We start from the raw sequence: 26,269 nt of genomic DNA on the forward strand, positions 1-26,269 counted from the left end.
CGCAGCGGCTCCTGGCCCCGGGGGGGCGGCGGGGCCGGGGAGGAGGGTGTCGGGAGGAGGCCGAGGCCGAGGCGGGGAAGGCCGCTGCGGGATGGGGCCGCGCGACGGGGGGGCAGGGGGGAAATGCTCCGCTTTGTCCAGCCCCGGGGAGACCGTGGTGCATCGCCCACAGCCCAGCGGGGAAACGGGCGACGCTAGAGCGCCGCCATGACGCGACGAGTCCGCGCCCAGGCCCTGCCGCGCCCCGCGCCGCCTTCCTTCCCTCGCCCCGCCCCTCGCCCCACCCCCCGTTCCCCGGGGAGGTGACGTCATCGAGAGCGCCTCCCGATTGGGCCGGTGCGGACAGGTGACCGCGCTGCGTGACGCCAGCGCGTCGCCGGGGAGGCAAGGCGGAGGGGCAGGTAGACAAGATGGCGTCGCCCGGTCGCGGGGCTGGAGGTGGCGGCTCGGCTGCGCGGGCTTCGTAGGGGCGGGCGGGGGGGGGGCAGCGGCCACGGGGAGAGCCGGAGCTGCCAGCCGGGGGGGCCGCGAGGCACCGCACAGGTAACGAGCGGGGCCGGGCGAGGGGCGGGGGCGGAGCCCCTTCGGCAGCCCGCGGTGGGGGCGACCGGTCGCGGGGGCCTGGCGGGGCGGCCCTGCCCTGCCCTGGCCGGGGCCGGGGCCGGGGCTGGGGCCTGGCGGCTCCCGGTGCCCCCTCGCCCGGGCCGGGCCGGGCCCGCGTTGTCGCGGGGAGGGCTCAGGGGTTGGCGAGCCGCTCTGGGAGCTGGGGGCTCGGCGGCTGGCCGAGTCGGAGGAGAATATCTCTGTGTTCGCGGGCCCTCGGGGAGTTTCTCTTCGGAGAGGCGATCGCTGCTGGAGCGTGGGTGAACGTTCAGCGTCCCTGGAAGCAGAGGCTTCCCCGCGTTAMGGAAACGCGTGAGGAACCGTCTGCGTTTGCTTGGAGGGCGGCTCGAGCGAGTGTAGTGGTTCTTGTTTTTGGGGGTTTTTTTTTTGGTCAAGCCTACTTTCCAATAACTTGTTTTTCTCCGGCTTTTGCGTTGTGACAGCCGTAGTACTCTTCTGCCCTATGCCACTTGTGATTTCATAGACTTCTGCTGCGTCTGCTCTTTGGTTGCATCTGTTCAAGGCATAAGAGCCAAAGTTTTGTTTCCTAATGGGTGGGTAGTGGCCTTTCATATCTCTATTAATTTTTGTTGCCTCTTTCTGGATCTTTTCCAGTTAACTGCTCTGTATTTGAATTGGGAAGAGGATCCTATCTTTCTCTACATTTGAGAGGCAGACATACCATGGATATATTTACCGTGGTGTAAGAATGAATTAGTCTGGTAGTTTCTGACTTTGTGATAATGCTATTTAGCTTAGTGCTCACTAGCAGTAAAATAGTTAACGCTTCCCTGAATAATAATTCAGGGTCTTTTTTTTTGAGGTTTAATAGCTCAGAATCCCTTATTGTAAAGGGAGAGTTAGGATTGCTTTGTTTTTCAACTAGTAAAAGAAGTTATAATCCATGGAAATGAATAATTGCTTTATAAAATGTTCTTATTCACCCAAATTATTAGAAAATAATCAAGAAAAAGAAGTCTTGCAGAGTGTTTATGATGTTGATGCTGTCTCATTAGCATAGAGATAAGCAGGTGGACTCTAGCACTTGGCTGTAAAACTGATAAAGCTGTTTTCCTGAATTCCGTTGACTCCAAATGTTGTATTTATCTTGAGTTTAAACACTTTGAGGTGGATATTCCTAAATACCAACTGATTATTGCCAAAATAAGGAACAAATGAGTGGTGACTGCTGATATAATCTCAATTTCTATGGCGCTGATAAAAAGAACGTGAAGTGCTGCATCTCAAAAGCTTTTAGGGGCTTGAGGTTTTTGAGGGTCCTCTGTGTGTGTGTTTAGGGTGGTGTCTTCCTCTTTTCCCTGACACTCTAGATGATGTTAGAGCAAGGAGTGGCACTACAGTCACCCAGACCTCTTCCTCGCCTTCCTTGCCAGTCCCTTGGGATACAGGGCTTTCTCTCTCAGTGCAGACACTCCTGCAACTGCTCGCTTCCTAGGACTGGCCCTGCATACCCTGTATCTCTGTTCTGCAGCAGCACTTTGGAGGGATGAGGGCAGAACGCTTTCAGCCCCTTCCTCCCCGCAGCACAGAACAGAGCTGTGTGTGTAGCACTACCCTAGCCGTGGGGAAGGGAATGGGGCTGACGTGTGTATGTGCAGTGGCAGCACAGCATAGATGAACTGAGCTGCTCAAGGCCATATGCAGTATGGTGTTAGGCTAGTAGCTKTATACGGCAATACTGCAGTGGTACTGCTACTTAATGACTTTAATGTACACGCAGAACTGATTTGAATGTGGCATTGCTATGTTAGATCACCACTGCAACTGGGTCACTTAGAATTAAAGCTTTGAAAAAGTTTAAGGGTAGTGGGAGAGAAGATATGTAACATTGGAATTTAGCTGTTGTGAACCCATGATTTTAAAGCCTCTGAAACAAAACTGAAAGTGATTGCACCTTCATTGCTGTCTCATAGGCTGGATCTGGCCTGTGAGTTTGATTGCTGAGGGTTTTTTTCCTGTGCAGGGCACTGTGGAGCAAAGGAGTCAGGGAAGGCGTTGCTCACACAAGGAGCAGAGGCTGTGTATAAGTCCAGTGAAAATAAAAATATATTTATGTGAAATTCTGAAGGTGGGGAAAAACTCTTGGGTATATAAACAGATAAATGTGAGTTTCTCTTTAATAACTTGAACTTCAGTTTCAGAATATTTTTGTAAATGTAGTCTGCTGCGCTGCTCAGCTGCAAAACTTATTTGTTTAGCTTATCTTAATGATTTTTACCCATTAGCTATTARAAATATGTGGAAGAACTCTGCCTCCATTGTTCACATGATGTCTAGTAGTGCCCRGTACTTGTTATCCTAGAGAGAATCTCTAATTAGCAATAGAGGAATTGGGTTTCTGGACCAATCCAGTGGACCACGTCATCCAGTACTGTCACATGGGCTCTTTTGGGTAGTGCTGGTGGGGAAGTGCTATGATGCCAAAAGACATATCACCTTCCATTTTTTTTGGTATAATAATATGGTTTTATGTTACTTCCAAAAACTTCAGGAATTGATCATATAGAATTTTATCTGTGTTATTGTCAATATCTAGTTTTTGTACCGTAAATTCTTGACATCGGCTTGTTCCTGAATTCTGCAGTTGGTTCTAGCTTTAAATTTATTACTGATCAATTAGTCAGTATTTGTTTTATTAGACGGAAACTCATAGTCTGGATTCCTTTTGAGTTTTGTTTATAATGTAATCACCCACAGTCTCTWCAGTCTTATGAAACTTCATAGCTTCAACTATTGCTGGACATAGATTTTTTACCTGAAGGCTTTACTGTCTATATAAAATTGATCAGTTGAACTCAAATCAATGACATTGTAAAGGAGATCTGGAGGAATTGTAATTGAAAAGCTCTGGATTTTTTTTTTTTTTTTTTTTTTTTTTGAAAACTACTATTTGAAGGAAGGGCCTGGGGAGAAGGGGATGTTTACAAATTATAAATAGCTTTTTATATTTAAAAAGTAGGTCTTCTAGAATGCATGAAAGAGGTTTCTCTTCTCTGTGCTGTGTCTGCTTGCTCTGATAACTAGGAAGGCAATGTTATTGATCTTACACCTTGTACTAGTCTGCAATAGATCATCAGGATTGCAATTAATTGATACAGGCCTGAGCTCATGGTTTTTCTATGTTAACTACCCAGGTAGGTAATCCTCTCTGGCATGTTAGTACGTTGCTTAATGCTTTGACTGTCTGACTTGGTTTGAGTAAGCTCCTGCTCCATGTCCCTAATGACCTCTTGCAGTCGGTGTGGCCTTGTACTGAGGTCTTTTAAGAGAAACTTAACTTTTCCTAATTTTAAATGATCAGATTTATTCCAATCCTTGTTTGCACAAGAGAGGAGTTTTCTTAAATATTTGAGGAATAGTCTTTTCTGTGCTTGGGAATTTTGAAAGAACACTTTGTACATCCTGAATTGATTGTGTTTATTTTCTTTAAAAGATTGCAATCTTTGTTCAGATTCTTTAAGCTTACACCATACTTTTTTGAAATAAGCAAGTATATAAAAGGGGGAACACAGTATTGCTGCTCAGGCTTATGTTTTAAATCTTCTTTAGAAGGGAAAGAATATTTGTTCAAAATACTATGTTGCATCAGTTGCATTATGGCCTCCATCTTAACTATTAAGAGTTGAAATGGAAATTCTTAGCATGTGCCTTCTCAGTTGTCTTTTGATCAGCAAGTCTGACACAGGGATAACATTTTAACTAAGAAAATTGGAAAAGCATGAGTCCTGTCCAAGTAGTAGTCAGTTCTTCCTGTGGAAGATGGACTGAATATGAATATGCTTAAGTTATTTAGCTATTGGGAGTTGGCATTTTGAAAACCAGAAATAGAGTTGTGAACTGCTGTTCAAAGTCTACTCTGTGTTGTCAGAGATCAGCATTCATCATAGCTGTCCACTAGATTATGCAAAAGAGATCATTTAAGCCCTTTCCTAATGTATGTTTGTGCTGGCACTGTTTGACCTCTCTAGGATAGCAACAGATGAAGCCACAACTGAAATGACTGAAGAGATTTATCCTGCAAGCTTTGGAGGCTGGATTTCTACAATTCTGTGTATTACCAACTGCATTATGTCAGTGTTAGTGTTGTCCTTAATCTAGATACGGAGATGTGCTTTTGTATTCAGTTTGGTTTGCTTCATCAACTCTAGACTCTAAAAGAAAAGTAGACTCTTAATTTATGAGCATCCTGCAAATTGTTATATTAGAAAAGGAAATACATGTTCTATAACAAAGCTACACTGGGTTCCACCCTAATGACTAATGTCAGTGTGTGGCGTCTTTGCACAGTGATGTATAATAACTTGAAATAGAAATATGGGAGACATTTGCAGAGAATGGAGTTTATATGAATAAAATAACCATTAATTATCTTGAATAATATTGTCTGCGTTGGGGGGGAAGGATCAAAAGGCTTTATACTACATGTAGCCTGAGAAAAGAATGTGGTTTTTATCCTTCAATTAAGTATTAGGTGACCACAGACAGTTTATTGCCAGTCTCTTTGTTTAACTTATCAGAGGAAAAATGCTGAAAAGTCTTCCCTTTAACTTGCTTGCTATGTCCATAGCAGTATAAAAATATGTATTTTTTAATTGTGCTTTTCAGTAAATATATTTAGATTCTTTACTGGGGAGGGGAAGAAGAATGACTAAGGTAATATATTCCTTAAATCAAGTGTCAGCTGGAGTTTTACAAACAAATGGATGGAGAAATTATGGTAGAACAGAGTAATTTTGCAATCAGAGGCTAGTGTCCCATAGAGATTTTAGGGTTTCCATAGTATTATATGCCCCTGAGAACTTGCGAACTCCTTATAAACCTAGATTAGTTATTAATCCAGCTGTAATTCTGTCAATGGTCATTGGTTGGCAGAGTTATGTGCTTAAGTTACAAAAGTAACTGCAGGTGGTACAGAGCCATCGAAAGTGTTGCCTTCTAGGCACTGTCCTGAGGAATGATCTTAAAATGTTTGAGTAAGGAGGTTCTTTATCAAGTTTTAATCTACCAATATTCAACTAATCATTTTAATTTGAAGAATTGTTAGGTTTGTGTGTGTGTTTGCATGTGGGGAAATCAGGACTCTCACAGCTGTTAAGTCTCATGCTATGCTAAAACTAGCACAAGCAATTGGGTCCAAAATAGTTCGAAAGTGCTGAGATGAGAGATGCAAAATGCAATTACTTAGGGTACAGAACTGTCTGTGGAAGAATAACTGCTCAATTGTGATTAATATCTTAGCAGAGAAGGGTTCTGGGGATGTGCAGTTGTGGACTTCCTTCTTGTTTGTAGAGGAGAGTTTAATATATGCTTTCTACTGACTTACCAGGAGTTTTTTCAATGACTTATAAAAAGTCCATAAATGCTATTAAAATGCTATTAATGTTTCTAGATTACTGAATGTGTGATCTTAGTGGTGTGATTTTTTTTTTAAAAAAAAAGCAAGTGCAGATAAAGGTAGTATTAAAAAAAGTTTATTGCTTTTTACTAATACCAGTTTTACTTTATCTGTATACAAAGTGAAAGCTAGCAAATTCAAGTATGGACATGAATGTAATGCTATTATGTACAACAGTTTCTTCTACCTGAATATCTTCAACTGGAAAAGTCTCAGTAAATACAGTTTAAAAAGCCCGCAGATATATTATGAGATAAAAGGTAAATGGAGGCAAACAATGGCCAAGAAGTTGCATGTGACATGAAGAGCTCCATGGTCTAAGCTGCTTTTGGAGCTGGGGATATGCTCTATGGCACCATGTCAACCAAGTGTGTGTGTGTGTGTGTACCCCTTTCTTTGGGGGAGYGCTGAATGTAATATGGTATTGGGCTGATGAGAAGGTTCTTCTCTAGCTCCTCTCCCCTCTTCCAAGGAAACAGACATTCGAAATAAGCCAATATTAAGTGCAAGGAGTTGACTGTCTTCTGAATAGATTGATTCTACTTAGGAATGTAAAGGTCTGTCTTGTTTCTCATCAGGTTGGGAGAGAAGTTGTTTATCTGTCTTATTCACTACAAGCCATTTTCAAGGCATGTTTCTCCTTTAGCTTAATGTTATTGCTGGAATGGGTACTTCTGTCATTAACATGCAGCACTGGATTTGCTTTTTAAAGTAAGCTGCATTGAATCAGATATGCTGCTTAAAAGGGGAAGGCTGGGTTGATTCTCAGATGACAGAGAAGGGGAATATAAATTTGAGCTGGGGAACAGTCAACCCATAGTCTTTCTACTTTCCTCTTACAAAGCAGCAGGAAGTGGGATTTTCTTTGTTTACTTGCCTTTTTTTCCTCCACTGTAATGATCATCTGTCTACTGAGATGTATATGTATACTGTTAGCCGTCCCATGTTGCAGCTGGTTTGTGAGATACTTGGAGAGGAAAAGCTGTAGGTGCAGATGTTAGATGGTCATGGGACTATTGCATCCAGCGACTTACTCCAGTCTAGTTATGAAATGAAAATAAGGCTAAAAGTTGTTGAAGCTGAGTCAAACRTGCTAAAATTTCCTGACAAAAGGGGGTTAATATATTTCTGAAGGCTTCTCTTGTGCACAAAATGAGCTGTTCATTTAGTTATTCATCGCTTTGAGTGTTTCAGTGCTTGCATTCATTACGGATGCTGTTGAAGAAATTGGTAGCATTCAGGAAAAATTGGCACACGCTATTTTCAGTCTCACCCACTGGTACAAAAGTTGCAAATTTAAATGAATTTGAAATAGTAATTTAGAAAAAGTTTTTGGAATAAATTTAAGTTCATATTATAAATCAAGAAGAACATCTTTAGAGTTTTTTTGTGTAAGATGAAAAGCTGTATAGGAGTAGTTTAAAAGGGAGAATTGAAGGACAGGAATGTTGGAAGACCAAACTTGAGAGAGTGCGGTGAAGTTCTTGGGATAGCCGTGGATTTGGGAGTCAGGAAAATACAAGTTCTGGTCTAGTTCTGTCACTGGCTAAGCTAGATGGCTGTGGGCAAACTGCTTCATCTTTGTACCTTGTTCCCCCAACCTGCAAAACAGGGATAGTTTTTATTTCTTGTTAAGTGCCTTGAAAATTACTACTGTAAAGCGTTGTGTGAGAACTAGGCCGTGTTACTGGTATAATGGAGTTTCAGCAAAATGACCTGCTCTGGGGAGAAGGTTTGGGGAGGAGGATGTGTGTGTGCATATATATATTCTGTTCCTGGCAGTATGAATATCCTGTTGCCTTCTGGATTTCACCTGAAAGTGTATTTCAGTGGTTACAGTTTCTTTTCCATTTTTTTATTCTACTTGAGCCTCAGATGATCTTCGTATGCTCTTGTCTTTGGGTGGCTGGTAATTGCATTTCGCTTCCAGTGCTTCATGGCTTTCTGAGTTTTGTTCTGTATTTCCCTGAAATAAAGATCATTCTGTATTTGTAGTGAAGAGCAGATTTCCAGCCTATGCTTGTTCCCAAATGGGCCTACTCCAAACATTAACTCCCAAAATAGGATTGCAGTGCTCGAAGAGCAGATAGAATTGCTGTCTCAAAAAAAGCAGATATATTCGTGTGTTTTTTTTTTCTTTCTTTAGTGAGGAATTGTAAACTTAATTCCATTTTTTCCATGTTAAAAATAAAAATATGAGTATAAGGGTCATTTTATGATGCTTCCAAATCTGCTGAATATCTTGTTTTCCTGAAGCTAGTGGCCTCTGCTCAGCAGGGAGGAGTTGTGCCTGTGACGCAGACTGCTTCAGAAAGCCTTTCTGTAAAAGTGAGTTTACCAACTGGAACACGGCTGAAAGACATGTCTAAAGGATTTAATAGCTGCTCTACTTTTCTTCTGAAAGTAGATATGTTTGTATGTTAACTACTAGTAAGCTTTGCTGTGGCAGTTGCTCACGTGCAGTTGACCTTGTTTAATTGACCTACTGACTTTCTTTTTTCCTGTTGCTTGTCACTTCCTTTTCTGGACTCAGCTGAACTACTGGCTGAACCACTTAGGCAGTCCCAGACAGTGACCTCAAATAGTGGCCTGTGCTACTTGAGCACCCCCCGAATCAAGAGATTGAAAGGAAAAAATTTCTGTTTTGGCACTGGAGTGTGCTGCCTTCAGGTAGCACGGGCTACTTTAAAGCTTTTCTAATCTGAGATTTGACTCATCATATTCTGTGTTCATAATAAACCAACTGTTATAGTTTAGGGAAAACTCAGTTTGACTTTTCTGCACACAGCTAGGTTCTTGCTTTTCTATGCTAGACAAGCTCACTAAAGACACCATAATTTCTTGTGATCCAAGTGAGTTAAATGCAGAAGTGCCACCACTTTTCTGAGCCTGTTCTGATGACTCCTGCTGTTTTTATGTCCTTTTTGCTTGATACCAGCTGATGACACTTTTGTTCCTGTATGTTTTAAAGAGCAGGACTTGATGTTTACTACTGGCTTTAGTCTTCTGTTAACAGACCTTTTGAAGAAACAGTTAAGGTTTACTTAAGGTATAAGCGTTCACTTAAACTCTTTTGTGGTTTTTTGTTCCATTTTGCACTTGTTCTATGCTTAATTAAAATRAGTGGAACTTGTTTTCTTTATTTGAAACATGACTTCTTGTAGCAGAATGAAATTCAGTATTAACTACTCATTATTTCCCTTCTAGATCATCTTTTTGACGCAGTCATTCAGTCCTATCTGGGAAAAAAGAGGAAAGTAGGATTAACTGGTACTGTGTCTGGAGATGAAATGAGATTGGTTCTTTCTTAAACCTTACTGCAATGGGATGATATTTTTATTAGCTTGACTCACTCTTAGATTTCAATTTAGTTGCCTTGTTCTGTTGTGTTAGTCTGGGAAGGAACATAGCATTGAGAGCTCAGCTCAGGGAACTTACTTTAAAAAAAAAAAAAAAAAAAAAAACTAAAGTGAGCGTTCACCTTACGTAGCAGTCAGTTTTTCCTGGTCTGTAAGCTTTGTTTGTAGCAAAGCTTGATCTCTTCAGTTGTGTGTTTCTGTGTATATTTTTTTTTCCAGGTTCAGCTTTACAACAAGGGTTGGATAATGACAGGTATATCACTCCTAGACCAGTTGGATATGAATTTAGGATAAAATTGAGCTGGCACTGAAAGCTGAGACTGTGCCAATGACCTCTTGGTTGCTGGGAGAAGTGCTTAAAGCCTCCAAAAAGTCAAGAGTGCCTTAAGAAGYTGTCACATCTGTAGTACCTAAGACAGAGTTCATCTCTCTCCTGAGCTTGGTTTGCCTGTGTCTTGACAGCAAGGAGGAGTTGTTTTGAGCATCAGGAAGGATTGTTTGACATGGCATAAATGCATAAATTTTTATATATATTCACTTTTCTGGAAAGTCTTTTGTAAGAACACTTTCAGTGTAGCTTATGATCAGCTCTCAGAGTTTTCAGTAGTAAGAATTCTTCAAAACTTCTGCTCTCATGTATCTCAAACTGCATATTCTGTGAAAAAGTAATTTGTTCCAGTGGCTATTAGGGTGGTTCTTGGAGAACATACAAAACAGACTGGTGGCATCTTTAAATATGGAGCTCTGTTCTTTGGTATAATACTACCTGTGATCATGCAAATGCTTCTAAATTAAGTGAATTTGCAGAGAACTTTCATTCTCAGAATTTGGTGCTCCTATTTGGGGAAAAAGGAGGTATGTTAGAGAAGAACTGGGGTGTCACAATACTGGAAAAGTTGAACAGTTTTCTCCACATTATGGGGGAGAGATCCTCTAGGAAGTGGGAGAAGACTGCTGGTGGCCTTGTGTGTATTTAAATTGGATTTAACTTGCTTAGGGTGCAAGCAGGGTTTTGGAATGGTAGGTCACACACTTAGAGGTTTCTGTCAGTAGCATATTGAGTTTTGCTGGGAAAATRCTAAGTGTGTGGTGAGAGTGGGTCATGCGTGTGACCCTGGCRTAAGCGGGAAGATGAGTGAATTTACAGTAGCTCGACACTGGCTCTGTTATTCTTGTARAGCACAATACATATATTTTGGCTGAGTTTGAATATAAGAAATGGCAGCTGATGTTTGGCCTAGCAGATTTTAGTTGTCTGTTTTAAGACTTTAGTCCATTTTTATTTCTTGCTGGGTATTTTTGCCTGCTTTGTTTAAAAAGATAGTTTTGTAAACATTCATACTTCACAAAACTGCTAACACAAGAGCACAGCTGTGAATATATATAGTACCATTTCTCTTCTGAGCTTTAGCAAGGAAAAGGTAACAGTTGTATAGCTTGCTTTAAAATGGACTTCTTTCAAAAGTGGAGAATTATTTAATTGCTATAGTGTACTTAAATATATTAAGTCCTAGTTAATTAGCATTTAGCAAGAGAATATGTACTGCTTATTGCCATAAAAGAATTGAATAGCATTCTAGTTCAATAGTGATGGTAGATACTGGTGTTGCCTGCAGGACTGAATTTATTTCTGTATAACCTAACATGGAGAGCAGCTCTGCAGAGAAGGACCTGGGCGTACTGGTGGATGACAAATTAATCATGAGCCAGCAATGTGCCSTTGTGGCCAAGAAGGCCAATGGTCTCCTGGGCTGCATTGGGAAGAGTGTTGCCAGCAGGTSRAGGGAGGTGATCCTGCCCCTCTMCTCAGCCCTGGGGAGGCCWCATCTMGAGTACTGCGTCCAGCTCTGGGCTCCCCAGGACAAGAGAGACATAGAGCTACTGGAGAGAGACCAGCGTGGGGCTACGAAGACGATCAGAGGTCTGGAGCACCTGCCCTATGAGGAACGGCTGCGAGAGCTGGGCCTCTTCAGCCTGGGGAAGAGAAGCCTGAGGAGGGATCTTATCAATGTGTACAAGTATCTGAAGGGAGGGTGTCAAGGGGACGGGGACAAACTCTTTTCAGTTGTCCCGTGTGACAGGACAAGAGGCAATGGGCAGAAACTGAACCACAGGAAGTTCTGCCTGAACGTGAGGGGGAATTTCTTCCGTGTGAGAGTGACGGAGCACTGGAACAGTTGCCCAGAGAGGTTGTGGAGTCTCCTTCTCTGGAGATCTTCAAGGCCCGCCTGGATGCAACCCTGTCTACCGTGCTCTAGGTGASCCTGCTGAGCAGGGAGGTYRGACTAGATGATCTCCAGAGGTCCCTTCCAATCTTACTGATTCTATGAACATGAGCTGCTTGTACTTTTCTCTCGCTCAAAGATCATAAGAAGAGAGCTTGAGACTGCACAGATTCTGTTATTTCTGGATTAGAGGCAGGATGTTCTGGTTAATGGCAAGAGTAGTTTTATAGTGGCAGCACGTTGAAAGTGTTTGTCTAGCTCTCATATGTAACTGGGGATAGTCTGAAGTATTAACAGTATTCAAGTACTTGATAGTCAGGTTGTTGTTACTGAARTCTCTCAACAACAAGTAGTGTATTTAAGCTGTTCCAGACTTGCATCTTAAATGTGCAAGATGTTCTAGTATTTTTCATCCATCTTTTCCTAATTTCAGTTGTTTTCGCCATTTTACCATAGGTGTGTCTAACTAGAGGAGGTTTAAATTATTACCTTTCTTCTGAAGTGGGTTAACTAGAAAAGTTAACATTTATACCTGACTCTAGGTAGTGCTAAGATGACTGTTAAAGATTTGCTACTTTTTAGTAGTATATCCCGTGCTAATTAAGCTGAACCAGTTAAACTTGTTAGTAGTTACTAGATGCCTTCCTTGTGATTATTTTAAGCGCTCAGAAGTGGTAGATATTTTCTGTCCAAACCTTTATGTATGAAAATGGTTAAGTAAAAACAGTTAYTCTGCTCACCTATGTTCCATCAAATTTAGGATTTATTTTGCTGTGGAATTATTATAGCTCTCACTGATAGTGAGAGTGCTGGATCATCTTTTTGTGTGTGTGTTTTTTTYCCCCTTCCTGATTGTAGGAGGAATTGCATAGCATATTTATATATTCAGCTGTAACTTATTGTTCAAATAGCTTTTGTGCTTCTGTAGTATACCAAAGAGGGAAATATAGACTCCTATTTTGAGTTTGCCACCCTTTTCTTAGTGGTGTTGAGGCTGATGAAGCTGACATCTTCAAGAAGCAGAGGAGATGTAAACATTTTTTTTTTTTTGGTTTTGCTTTTCTATTTAGATGATCTTAAATAACTTACCTAAGTCCATAGTAGAAACTACATCTTAAACTTCACATCTATCCTTAGACTTGACTTAACCTGAGCTACTCCCTTATTTGCCAAGGGTTTGAAAGTCAGACCAGTCTTAAATGTTAGCTGGAGATAGCTTTCTCTTATGACAACAGTCCTTTTGGGGGAAAGCTTCCTTTTTTAAATAGGTTATCTGTTTGTTAATAAAATTGYGAACTTGGAATAGGTACATCTTCTGTACTCTTGGTTGTCAAGGTAGTCTCTGGCTAAAAGAAAAGCTTGCCCTGATCAGCTTTGACCAGGGTAGATGAGTAACTAGTATGGCTGAAGCACAATTCAGTGATTGAAAAAWCCTGATGTATTAATTTACTGTATTTACTTTTTCCCTTATTGCTAGGTGAAGTTTATGGCAAACTATCTTATGGCCCAAATGGACAGTCAGGACCTTAAAGGAGGAGTAGGGCTGTCTGTTATCTGTTAAGAGCCTAAATCCTTAACCAGCTTGAATAATAGGCACTTTTAACAAGTGTGATATCTTTAAGTATGCGATATCTTTAATGAATAAAGTGGGACATTACATGAGGAGAGCTGCATAGCTATAGTTATCTAATATTCATTGCAATGAATCTATATGGAACAACAGAGCGAGAGAGATGCAGTGCTTTTCAGATAGTGTAGAAGAGCTGTCTTCCAATTCAATTCCCTGTTGACTGATATACACTGAAGCAGAAGGTATAATTGGGCACTGTGTCACATTAAGCAACTGCACAATTTGAAAAATCAGTTTCTCTTAATGCTTGTTACTGCTAGGAAGAGGCTCTTCAACATCTGCATGAAGAGCTCCTTAATGGAGATTGTTGGCATTATTAAAGAATGTGTTGTCTCATAATTGAATAATGTGATATGCACATAGACCTGCTCTTCAGGGACTCTTTTCTCCCTGTCCTTCCTACTCATGTATTCTAGAAATGCTTTTAAAAAGAAGCGCTATTTTACTGSTTCCAGTACCTCTATCCCTCAGTCATTTCTCAGAAAGTAACAAACTAAATTAATCTGATGCTTACGGGCTATCTTTAAACGATCCAAACAGATTTTCAGAGGAGAAGTCTCAACTGTGAAATGCGGATTTTGTGTGCACCAGGGATACTTCACCCCTACCCTTYCCTTCCTTGTGTTCCCCTTTGTCATTGTTGTTGCCTGCTCTGAAACTGGTTAAATGTAGCACGATTGCTTGTACTTATATCACATGAGATGAAGAGATGAAGGCATCTCCTAAGATTTATTTTAACTAGTGGCTATTGAAAGTCAAATGAKAACTTCATACCTGTGATCGGTTCAGTGATGGTCTGGTTTGTGCTCCTTGATCCTCAAATAGAGCCGCCACTGTAATGCAGCTTATCTCCGGATTGCGTTGGCGCTTGAAGGGATTACTGCAGATATACTTTAGACAGGTGGGGTTTTTTTTCTTATTAAGATTAGTGAAAGTGATGCCTTTTTTTGCTGAAGAGGATGTGCTTGCAACATGTCAAATCTACTTTTACAATGGCTTCATCAAAACAGCAGTTATCGGTGGCTCAGTATCATCATGCCTTATGAAAGGGGAACACCTCCAGGCAGCTAGCTGGCTGAATGTGCTCATTGTTTGGAGAACTGTAAATGTACAAACCAAAAGTAGTTGCTACAGATTTTTGAGTGATGTTATCTCTTTGGAGACTGCAGTAACTGCAATCTGAATTCATCTTGTGTTAAACTTCTGAAGTCAGCATTTTGTTGTCAGTCTATCTGAGAGATCTCAATTGTGTAAACATCCTTGGATTGAATACTTACATTGGGAAGCTTTCGCATGAGAATTTTAACTTGTATTACCTTAACAGCAGTCTACAGCTGCATTTGTATGAGGCTATATGCAGAATCCTGGTGTTGGTCATAGGTTCTAACTTCCATTGAAACAAGTAGTTGTAGTAAAACTTCTAAAATGCTTTCTAAATCTGGAATACCTGTGACAGTTAAACCAATCACTTGAATAAAAATACTTTTCACTATTTCTCAGCATCAAACCATTAGTAGTCCATGAATCTAATATAAGCAGCATGAAAATGATCCAAGTCTTTTTGCAGTTTTCAGAGTGAGTGGATCCATCCTCAGTTYTGTATACTTTTCCAAGCTACTACACATTATGGAGGCTAAGACGCAAGTTCTCAGTTGCATCTTTTTCTGTGTGAAGATCAAAGATACCCTGAATTGATTGTGGTGATAACTCGTGGCATTTTGGGTTCTCTTCCCCATATAAATCCACTTTTTCATTTGTCTGAATCTTAGGTRAGAACTACTTCAGAGAATTTGTGATTTATAATCCAGACATATTTTCCCCTAAAATGAAGATTATAGCAGCAAAAGAGATCGGTTCTTGACAGCAGTTAAACTGGCTTGAGTTACCACTGAGAAACCTGTTCCAGCTGCTGTTAGTAGTTGGATGGCTCCAGCTTGACCAGTCTGAGATCTTTCAGACAAAAAGGAATATAGGCAAACTTTAACAAAAGCKGTAATAGATGTGACATACAAATAGAAAGGGGGGGAAGCCCTCCCAGCTCTCATGATTTGCTCTTGGTAATGATTCAGTTGCTTTCTCATCTGCTGATGAGACTGTTCCTTTGGTATTGCTTGACTGCACACAGTCACGCTTCTCCCTGCTGTCGGCATTGCCTGGCTGCGTGATTGAGTAGTCGTTCAGGTTTAGGTGGTGATGTGCTGGGCAGACTGTCTTGGTCATCTTCATTCTCTAGTGTAGTTGAGCCCTTATTGCTATGATGCAACGTTCAGATGCCCCTGACTAAGCAGACTGAGCTTGGGTCTGTTGACTTTATTGGCTCTAACTTAGAACCAATCCTCTGTGCCTGACTTCTCTCCCTGCAGAGTCTCTTGGTGTCATCGCATCAAAATACTCTAGGGCTAGCTGCAGATTTCCTCACTCCTATGCTGAGGCATACTGTTTGGCACATCCAAGGCTTTATGCAGTCCCAAACTTACTTACTACTGCAAAACCTTCTGAATGCTAGACTTGCATATCTTTGTTTCTGTAGGATGTGTACACGCTGCTTTTAATGTCCCTAGAGAAAATTGGTAGTGTCCTGGTAGTGTTCTCTTAATCCAGATCGGTGTGTGAGATAGCAAAAGTAGTGTGTTTTTGCTGCATCCTGCTGGAGAGGGGATATAAATTATCATTTTGAAAATGGTGCTTTTGAATTTGCGTTGTCCTTTTTATTACTGAAGTCTGAAATAAGTTGCTTTTGGTAAATGAAGCAGGTAGTGTAAAGTGTGTATTGGCTTTAGGTAACCATTGCTGCACTAAAAAAAATTCCCAGTCAATTTGGTAGCCAAGGGGAGAAAGTTACTTATCTTCCCTTTGTCAAAATTTTAAAAAATTCCTTAAAGAGCAGTTTTCAGTCTGCAGTGGTAACTAGAAGAAAGAAGAATTCAGAGGAGTTTGGGGACGTGCCTAGAGGCCCAGCCCCTAGTTCGTCTGTTGTAATAGTAGTGGAGGACAGGCAGCCATAGTCCATGCTTGTAAGTGTCCCAATCCCGGGCTTGTGGAGTCGCGTAGTCCTCATACATTGCAGGTGACCTGGCTTCATCGATAATAACAAATCAAGTTGATATCTTAACTGCTACTCTCACACTGAAGAACTACAGCAACAGCTCATTTAACCCTACGATCCGGGTCTGAAAGGTACAGCAGTAGTCTGCAGCCCAGTTTCCTCCTGTACGCTGTTGGGATGAGTAAAGCTCATTCACTTTGGTAGTTCACATGAAACTGTGCGGGTGGCCTGATGGCTTTGCCCTTGACAGCCTGCTGAGTGCCCTTTTGAGAGGCACGCTCACCAGTGTTGTCTGACCTGCTTTTTCTCCGTCTCTGAAGCTACAAGGCATCGTACCCGTCTGAGGAGCCCTCACCTGCCAGAGCCAAAACCAGTTTTTTGTCTTAATGTTGTGTTTCTGGAAACAATACCAACATTGAGATAGATGATCAGGTGTGCTGAGAACTTGATGAACACTGAGCAAAATGGCCTGAGGCTTTTATATGTAAGGAGTGGTGGAGTTGCCTGGTGTGACTCATTCCCAGTAGTGTCAGCTTGCAGTGGCTTCAGGAAATTTGGTTGCATGGGTGATCTATAGCTTTGGTTTTAGCAATATGTTGAATTCCTGTCAGCCATTAGGGTTGACTCACCTATTGATTCTAACATAAAGTTGAAAGGGAGGCGTGTCTAACTAAAGGTGCTCAGCCTTATACTTGAAATAGGCTCTTTCTGCCCCTGAATGTGTCAGCCACTGACAGAAGAATCGGAGCTCAAACTGTCTGTAAAATTCTCATCTTTTGGCGCTTCCTTTAAAATGAGGTTTGCAATTGGATGTTCAATTGAAACATTAAGGAGGAAGATTAAGACCTCACTTGAGGAATGATGGGTGTGAACATTAGATCTGCTCCAAATTAGACTCAAGAGCCCTGTGTGCTCCTGGTGTGGGTGTACCAGATACTTTCACGTTTCTGAAGAACACCTACTGGGCCTTTCAGTCCACCAGCTGTAGGACTTCTGAAACAAAAGGCAACTCTAATTCTTGATGATGTATAATGTCAAAGTAGAGCTTAAAAATTCGGTTATTTAAAGAATCATGCTGTGATGTCTTGATAAAGAGATCTTGCGATGCACAGCAAAAGAAGCAATTATGTTACTGAACATACCACAAGCATCTTGGAGCAAGGTATTAGCTGCTCGGTCAGCTAAAACACTACAGCTAATTCTACAAAGCTGTTTTCTCAGGGACAGGCCTGCTCTGTGTTTAAAAGCTACACAGACACTCATTCGCATATTTAACATCTTAGCTGTGTAGTATTTGCTTTAAGATCTGAGATTGAAGAAGTTACTGGTAAAATTTCGTGGGCAATAGATGCTAACTCTTGTTAGCATTGTTTTCGGTTGTATGTACCAAGAAACTTCTGCTCTTTGATTAAGTTCTTAAATGGTACCAATCCATGTATTGTCCAATTTATCTAGACATGTGCAGTGCTGGCTAACTGACTGTGCATGCCCACTATCATGGTATATCTTTTAGATCAAGACAGATTAAACTGAGGAGGATCAGTGTGGTATTTCCAGTAGGAAGAGCTTTTCTTAATTCCAGGGAAGGCAGAAGATGCTTAATTGGGGCTTGGAAGGAATGAACTTAGTAAGCTCAGAGATCTAGAACTCCCTCTGCTTTCCTGATCACCCTGGGTGGTTCTTTGTTTTTGTCATTTAGATTGTCAGATCCTGAACCAAGTTATTTATCCTCCCAGTCGTTTCTTGGAGCTATAAAATAAGTTTGCTTATCTAACTTAGGAACAGGATAAGTAGAGCAAATGTTTGAAGCATGTCCCATAAGCTAGAGATAATACTGTAGAATTGCAGAGAGTTGTGCTGTGCTGCACACACAAAGTTGTTAAAGCTGTTTCAAAATGTTTTTCAGGTTCTAAATGGCTTCTAAGAAATTGGGATCCGACTCTCATGGTAAGTGAAATTTGATATCCTTTTATTTTTTATTTTTTTCAATAGGATGAACCTTAATATTATATTGCTGTTGACTGATGTCCCAGGGCTAGAGAGTATGTAGAGACTAATCTGTTCATTCCTAACAAACCACTTGGAGGATGAACTACCTTGGCCTCCTTTTTGCATAGCTGCTTGCAATGCTGATGCTGTAGCAGTCCTCTGGTTAAACTGAACTTCAGCCAGTGGCTGTTTTTCCCCACTTATGGCAAAATAGTGTCTTTCCCTCCCCCCTCCAGAATCAAAGCTGAACTGCAACTGTGATACTGATCTGATGTTTATTGAGGCAGGCATGAGATTTGCAGTTTCTCTCTGTGGAAGTCAAGTGAGAAGCTGAATTAAAAGCAAAGCTTTTATTATATCAGAGTCATGCTTGCWTTTTGCTTAGCAGTGAATTTGTTCCCAAGTTTGGACTAGATCTGTTTCAGTAGCTCACAGTTAGGTAAGTGAAGAAAGGAATCTCTAAGGTTTTGATTCTTGAACCATTTGAGATGTGTAGCTTTCTGCAGATGGCGGATAGCATAAGAATTACTTGCCTGTGTATGTTATCTTTTAGAAAATAGGGTATAAATTTGGGAGGGCTAAAATTTCTGTGGAACACTGAAGCTATTTATTGCACGTATGTAATGCAACTTCTTTAAATCAGTTATTGGTAGGTACGGGCAAAATTCCTAATGTGTTTAATGCTACAGGAATTTCTGCTTTTAGAAACTCGACCTTGATCTTCCTGGATTATCCTTCAGATAAGAGGGTCCTGAGGCAGTCCCTTTGCCCTGGGCTTTGCTATTCCAGGTTTCCTATTCAATCTTGCAAGTGTAAAATTGAGGAATATAGGCATTTCTTTAATTTAACTGCATAACCAAGAATTAATAAAAATGGCCTGTGAAAACTTAGTTTAGATGGCCTCCTTCATTGTTCTGGACTAGTAGTCCTGTGGCAAGCAGAACTCATTAGGTGGCTGCCAGCTGTTAGGCAGTTGTTCTCTTGTGTGTATGAATGGTGTCTGTGAAGGCTCTGAAGTGCTCATCTTAGAATCTGTTTGTACTCGGCCTGCTTAGGAAGCAGAGAAGACAGCAAGGATACAGCTGAGAGCTAGAACTCAACCTGCCTTAAATGTTTCTTAAAACAGTACAACGTTGTGGAACATGCCCCCCGGCATCGAAACAATAAGATCAAAAGAAATGATGCTGTAACCTCACTGGTTAACTTGAACTATCCCGTTGAGTACCCTCTGTTCCTAATGATATCAGCAGYGCTATCACCAGCAGTACTGTTTGTTAGGAGTAGTGAAGCAACTTCCTTGGCTTGTTATGTCTGTAGAAATGAGCAGGACAGTATTTTCAGTCTTCCGCAGGGTTTGTAAGAAGCAATCCCACTAACCGAATTTCAGCTTAGGGTAAAGTGTGTTGCCCAATAGCTGCCTGCGACTCTGTGTCCCTGACAGGTTGGTAGAAGTGAGTCAATGTAGTTAACATGCTTCTTATACTTACTGTTGAGCTATTTTTTGGACTTCAGAGAGTTGCTGTTGAGGTGAAGATGGGAGCTACAGCTGGAGAGGAGGGAAACCTCTTGCTGCTTTGAAGGGTGATCTTAGCATACATGTATAACTTTCCCTAAGCAGATAGCTTCAAGTGCAGTCCTGTCACTCGAATAATAGGAAGTTCAAGCTTCAGTTTTAATAATTAGTGGCATCATCTGGTGTGCAAAGGATATATCGAGTGTAGTGCAATTATTGCTGTTGTTATCACTACTGCTATACAGTTTGAAAGCTTTTGATCTTAATTTTTGGAAGTTACTGAAGTGTGGGTTTTTTTTGTTTGTTTGTTTGTTTTTTTGTTTGTTTTTTTTCCCCCTTAAGGCTAGCAGCAAAAATTAACTACTTTTAGGTTTCAGACTGTTACCTAGTAATAATTGGTAACTGTTTTCATCATGCTGTCAAGCTGGAGAACATTTCTACTAGTTGACTAGTGATTATTGCGTTACACTGAAGTGGAGAGAAATTTAATCTCTGCTAGTAGCTCCTTGGGCCAGGAATATCATACACTGCGTGGTATCATAGATCAGTTTGACAGGTATAGTTCTGCTGGGGCTATTCTCAGAACTTCCGCAATATGCTTTTAAGTCCATAAAAAGATGAAGTAGTCATAGCCGTATAACAGAGGTTTTCTTGAGCTGTAATTGCTTCATTTGAACATGTGACCTTTAAAACGCTGATGTGCATGATACTTTATATGTGGATTTTGTTTAAACAGTAAATTCTCTAAAGCAATAAAACAAAATTTGTGCCCCTCATCAGATTTGTGCCCCTCATCAGATTTGTGCAGGCAGAAAGATTATTCTTCTACAAAAAATAAATTTATTGCTTTCTGGATCAGATTTTAATTTTAACTAGTACTTTTCTGGTTAGACTGGAACAAAATGGATACTATGTACATCAGTGTTACTCACTTCAGAAAAGCTTTTTACTGTCTGATGTCCTGAGAGACTTGGTCTGTCTCTTAATATGTGCTTGTGACTTCTGTAGCAGAGCTGTCTTTGAGACAAGGTTATAGTAGTAGTCACTATCAGAAAATCCTATTTCTGGGAAGAAACTGAAGTCTCTATTCCTTAGTCTGTGCTGAGGTTAAACTGACAGCCATCAGTTCAGCCTGTCTAGTCCAGAGGTTCTGTGTGTGTGCGCGCACACGCGCTCTCTCTCTCTCTCTTTTTTTTTTTTTTTACTGTACCAAAACAAACTCAGTGTTGGTGTGGCAATGTGTGCACGTACCCTCTGTGGTTAGTGTCTACTTCAGGCAAACAAGAAGGCTGTTTAAGGGAAGACAGTACTACTTTCCTCATCATACCAACAGGTCTAGCAAGACATGTTTTTGTGTACTGAGCCCTTTAGGCCATCTTCTGAGACAGGTGGGAAGAGGTGATTCTGTTTCACTCACATCCTTTGATAGTCCTGGTTACATCAGGACTAGTGTCAGTAGGAATAAGCAGGCTCCTCCAGGCTCCAAGGATCAGAAGATCCGGTCATCTCTGGGCTGTGATGTGCCAGTGCAAAGGCTGGCACGTTCACTATTTCTGCATAAGCAAACACCTTGAAATTATCAGAGAACTCTTAAATTGCCAGCTCAAATCCAGTGTTTGGATGTTGTGTTGCAGTAGTGGTGGTAGTTGCCAGTGAGCTCAACTGATGACAACACATGAGTATTTAACTCCAAACTAATAAGATGTTCCTGTTTTTAAAAGCTGTTCTTCCTCTTAGAGCTTGTGGCTGCATTATTGTAGATGAGTCAACAGTAAAGGAACACAAATAGTACTTAAACTGTTGTCTAAGTATGAAAATAGGTCAGATAAAAATGACAATCACAGCTCACTGAGCAAGAGGTTAGCCACTGAACAGCATCTGAGACGTTGCCACTGATGTCTTGTTGGATCTGTAACTCAAAGCAAAGTAGCAAATGAGTATTTGAGGAACACTTGAAACTTCTGTGCACAAWCAAAACCTTGCTAGTAATTGTGAAAGCTTCATCCAGTGATCCAAGAGACCCCTTTGAGTTAAACTCAAAACAGAGGGGTGTATGTATGGTGTGGTTTCTGATGCTTTTTCATAGAGCATGAAGGRAAAACAAACCTGTAGCCTGGCTTACTTGAATTCTTGGCAATTCTGCCTTAGGAGTTTACAGGATGCATGAAGAAATAGTCTGTGTTAAAACACTTTAAATACCACATGGAAGTGATCAATACAAGGAACTATGAAGTGGCCACAATCGAGATTGATTGGTTAAGTTAGATTTTTGTTTTTCTTCCTCCCCTCCCTCTACCTAAAATCTGAATTGCTAAGTTAAATAGTCGTAAGCTATTTCACTATGTTTTGATTAAAATGGTGCTTCTAGGCTTTGGGCTGCTTTGCCCTTGTGACCACTTGTGACCAAACATTATTTCTGACTTGTGGGAAGAGGATGGATTTTAGTTTCTTAGCTGCTCTCGAGCTGGATTGCTTTTAGGCCTATTTTGAATATCAGAAAATGTGATTGATTCTGTTATAGAAACRTAACTTAATACAATGTTCAGGAGAGCTTTAATTTCAGTTGTGTGGGCATAGTTTTGTCACAAGGGAAGTTAATGCTGGGGGTACTAACTTGAAGATCTGTCCTRTATTTGGATGGTTGTCAAAATGTAATTATGCACTAAAATATATGTTAAAGAGGCAACAAAGTCCAAATGTATTAAATGTATTTCTGATCAAGCAATTTCCTCTTTAGTCACCTGATACTGCTAGATTTGCAGAGATAGAATAGCTCCCAGATACAGAAATGTGAGTCTCAGTTGAATGCATTAAACAAGTTTCTGATRCCACTTCTGCTTTTGATCTTAGGGCCTTTCAGTTATCTTGATGATGTCCCATTTAAGATAGGAGACAAATTCAAAACCCCACCTAAGGTTGGATTACCAATTGGTTTCTGCCTGCCTGATTCTCCTCAGCTTGTCAGAGAAGCCCAGGTAAGTTTGTGGTTTATTTTTTTGTTTTGTTTTGTTTTGTTTTTTCCCTGCCTTTCTGCCCTCTTCTTCCCCTGCTGCCAATATGTGATGCTCCAAGTCTCAGGAAGTTTAGTTTTGTGTAAGTAGTCAAAAGTTAGTCTCAACTGTGCTGTGGTGCCAGTTGTTATGCTAGAGAAAAGTGAAGTRTAAAAACTCAAATACCCATGCGATGGCATGCTTGCAAAATCCTGTTTGAGAGTAACTGAAATCATGTTTTTATGACAGTATTTTATGGATTCTCCTTCTAAAGGGATGAAGAAATAAATTTCCAGTTCATGTGCAATTCTGATGKGAGTTCTTGTCTAGCCATATAGCAAACCTGATGCAGCATATTAGGTTGCTTCGAGGTCTTCCAGGAGMATGAATCTGTTCCCCTGAACTTTTGGTAGCATAAAATCAATTGCTTAAGCATAACTCTTAAAGCTGGGAATTTCAGTTACCTATTGGCCCCATGGCAAGAGCACTCCTGTTCTGATAATGTGACRCTATCCTGGCAGGGGAGTTGTGCGTGAACTTCTTGTGAGTCACAGGTAGGTTGCACCYTGAACTTAGCTGGAAGCCTATGTTCTCTGAGCAAGCTGTGGTTATTTAAAGAACGCTAAGGCTGTTCATTCTTCCTAAGTTGTTAAAGCTTTAAATAGATGTAATTTGTTCAGAATTTTATCCTCTCTCAAACAGGCCACTATCAACTCTYGGCCAGCAAACTGATAGTGAGTAGCTTATATAAATGCCTTTCTGTGCTAATCTGAGTTTGAAGGAGCTGATATTAAAAATAAGAAAAGCTTGTGGGATGCAGTTATGGTAGTAATAGTGGCAAAATCAGCTCCTGCAGGTAGTCATATTACTGATTGGTATTCGTGTAAGAATACTGATACATCTTCAACCAATGGGAGTAAAATGCTAATGTGAAGTCCCTTATAGATCTTCAAATGGGACTTGAGTAATTCCACATTGGTTTTTGGATGCAAAAATKACTCCACTGTGTTCTTGAATGACTTGTGGAATCTGTGGATAGTGGGTAGTTCACCATCTAGACTGTCCATCTTAGTTCTATGCTTGATTTGCACTCACTAACAACTGATATTTCATACATCCATTATTCTTTGTTAGGTATGTTGCTGTTAGAAATAGTCACTATGACCCTTACAATTTATCTTTTTTTTTTCCCTGTCAGTATGACTTCTCACTGGAAAAGAAAACAATTGAGTGGGCTGAAGATATCAAAAAAATTCAAGCTGCTCAGAGAGAAGCTGAACGAAAGGCAAAAGAAGCRATAGCAAACTCAAAGGCAGCTTCAGAGGACAGCAATAAAATGGGGTTCTCGGAGGGACCTTGCCCTGAGGTCATACCTCCTCCTATTAACCCTATYCTTGCTAGTCTGCAGCACAATAATATTCTTACTCCCTTGCCAGCTGACAGCAGTGCAGTGAAGCAGAAGGTTCTTAGTCCACCTCGTCCAAAAGCAGATTTCAACCCAGCTGATTTTGAATGTGAAGAAGACCCGTTTGACAAACTGGAATTAAAAACTATTGATGATAAGGAGGAATTAAAAAACATTCTTGAAATTCATGTTGGTACGACTGGGCCARTTGTTGCCCAGCTGTTAGACAGTAGTTTGTCCAAAGGAGGGCCCGAGTCTGTCTTACAAGATCAAGAAGTTCTGGCATCCATAGAAAGGGCCACGTTGGACTTCAAACCCCTTCACAAACCCAATGGCTTTATCACTTTACCGCAGTTGGGAAACTGTGAAAAGATGTCCTTGTCTTCCAAAGTGTCCCTGCCCCCTATCACTTCGGTGAGCAATATCAAATCCCTATCCTTTCCTAAACTTGACTCCGATGAGAGTGATCAAAAATCATCAAAGCTCACGAGCACTTTCCACAGCACTACCTGTCTCCGCAATGGCACTTTTCTGAGCTCTTTGCAAACCTTTGCTCAGAGTAAAGCTAGTGAACTGAATGGACACCATATGGTTGGTCTTTCTGCTCTAAATGAGGACAGTGGCATGGAGACATCAGCATTATCCTCTTCATCCAGGCTGCCTTCCCTGGCTGAGTTGACAGTTTGTACAGAAGAAGAATCATCTCAAAGCACAGCGACATCGGTAAACACGCGACTGGTTAGAATTGAGTTGGCTGGGGGGATGTGTGGAGGCAAATATTACTTCTAAAATGTCTTGTGGCTTTGTTTTTARTTTCATTAATGAGTGATATATATATAGCGGCAGGACAGATTAGGTGCTGCAGTGCCTCTTCATTTAAGTGGTAACCTGATCAGTGTTTGTGCTGAGAGTTGTGGTCATTGGACTATTGATTCCTTTGCAGGTTTTTCATCCCTCCAAGTCTGTTATTTTTTAAATAATTCTGGAGTGGCATTTTTTTAGCGTTTCCACTCCTCTCTTCACCACCAGCTCTTCACAAGCTGATAGCTGTTCATGGTTGTATACCTTCGAGTTAAGAGTGGTAAGATTACTTTGCAGTCTTGCGTTCTGTCTTGGTCAATGAGATGACATCTTCGAAACTACTTGTAGGTTTTGAGTTTAAGTATAGGAAATGAATGATGMAAAGCAGCTCTTCTAGATGTGTTTCTAGGTTCACTTACGTAATTGCTGGAAAAGATGAGAATTGCAGCTTTTCCAAGGAATATAAGCAATAATATATAAAAAGCCGTCGCAGTTGTTCTTTGCTGCTTTCAGGTAAGAAAAATAGTGCTAACAGTTGATCTGTAGTGTAAAAAAAAAAAAAAAAAGTTTTTTCTTGCCCTAGATCCTTTTAAAAAATAGCCTTTAAAAGCAAAATAATAATGCTGGTCTGAATCTGGTAATAGCCCTCTTCCTTGTGAGGGAGTGTGAAAGGGTTGCTCTGTGGATGCCAAAAGCAGTCTCGAAGATCATCTCAAATTACTAAAACAATTGGTTTCCATTTAGCTGGGAGAGAGGAGTGTAACACTTTCCTCAAACTTGCAAGTTCTGAAGTTACTGGGCATTTAACTTCACAGCTGCTGTTGTTTCTTTGTAGATGAAAATCTAGATCTGAGGCAACTTGCAGACCTTTTTTTCCTCCCCAAATAACCTAAGCTTTGGACACCAATACTCGTGAAAACTAATGGAAACTGAAAATCCTCTACATAGCTCTAAAATTTGAGAAAGTGAAAGACTTTTGTCCAAAAAAAGCAGTGCATCGGTGGTGCTATGGACTTACTGACATACTTTAGGTTTTTGTATGACGTCATGTGCTGTAAAGCGAGTGCTTCACACCCATGGCTTTTTAGCCTTGTTTCAGGCTTTAATAAATGCATTAATAATTGAGAGATACAATTTTTTGGCAATTAGTCTATTCCTTAGCACAGCAGAGTAGCTATTTGTTGATCACTAAAACAAGTCTTTAATATAGTAAACTTCTGGCAGAAGTAGCAACGTATTGAGAAACTGCTCACTATTACAAAGCACAGGTTTGAGAAATTATTTTATTATCG

General features: G+C 40.8%; 1 protein-coding gene across 2 annotated transcripts in view; it reads left to right on the forward strand.

The window, feature by feature from the left end:
* The first annotated feature begins 342 nt into the window (after positions 1-342).
* Positions 343-26,269, forward strand: part of UBAP1 (ubiquitin associated protein 1) — a 34,863-nt gene continuing 8,936 nt past the window's right edge. Inside the window, exons 1-4 of one of the 2 annotated variants that reach the window (XM_085303008.1) lie at positions 343-401; positions 18,186-18,226; positions 22,632-22,756; positions 23,970-24,899. In XM_085303008.1, the coding sequence (XP_085159134.1) occupies positions 18,193-18,226; positions 22,632-22,756; positions 23,970-24,899 (1,089 nt within the window). In that variant the 5' untranslated portion in view covers positions 343-401; positions 18,186-18,192. Of the gene's footprint in view, positions 402-522; positions 544-18,185; positions 18,227-22,631; positions 22,757-23,969; positions 24,900-26,269 lie in introns of those variants that run through there. The other variant, XM_085303009.1, reaches the window with a different exon arrangement.

Source organism: Rhea americana, unplaced genomic scaffold (assembly GCF_003343005.1).
Source record: "Rhea americana isolate MKP2758 unplaced genomic scaffold, rheAme1 scaffold_196, whole genome shotgun sequence".
Taxonomy (NCBI): domain Eukaryota; kingdom Metazoa; phylum Chordata; class Aves; order Rheiformes; family Rheidae; genus Rhea; species Rhea americana.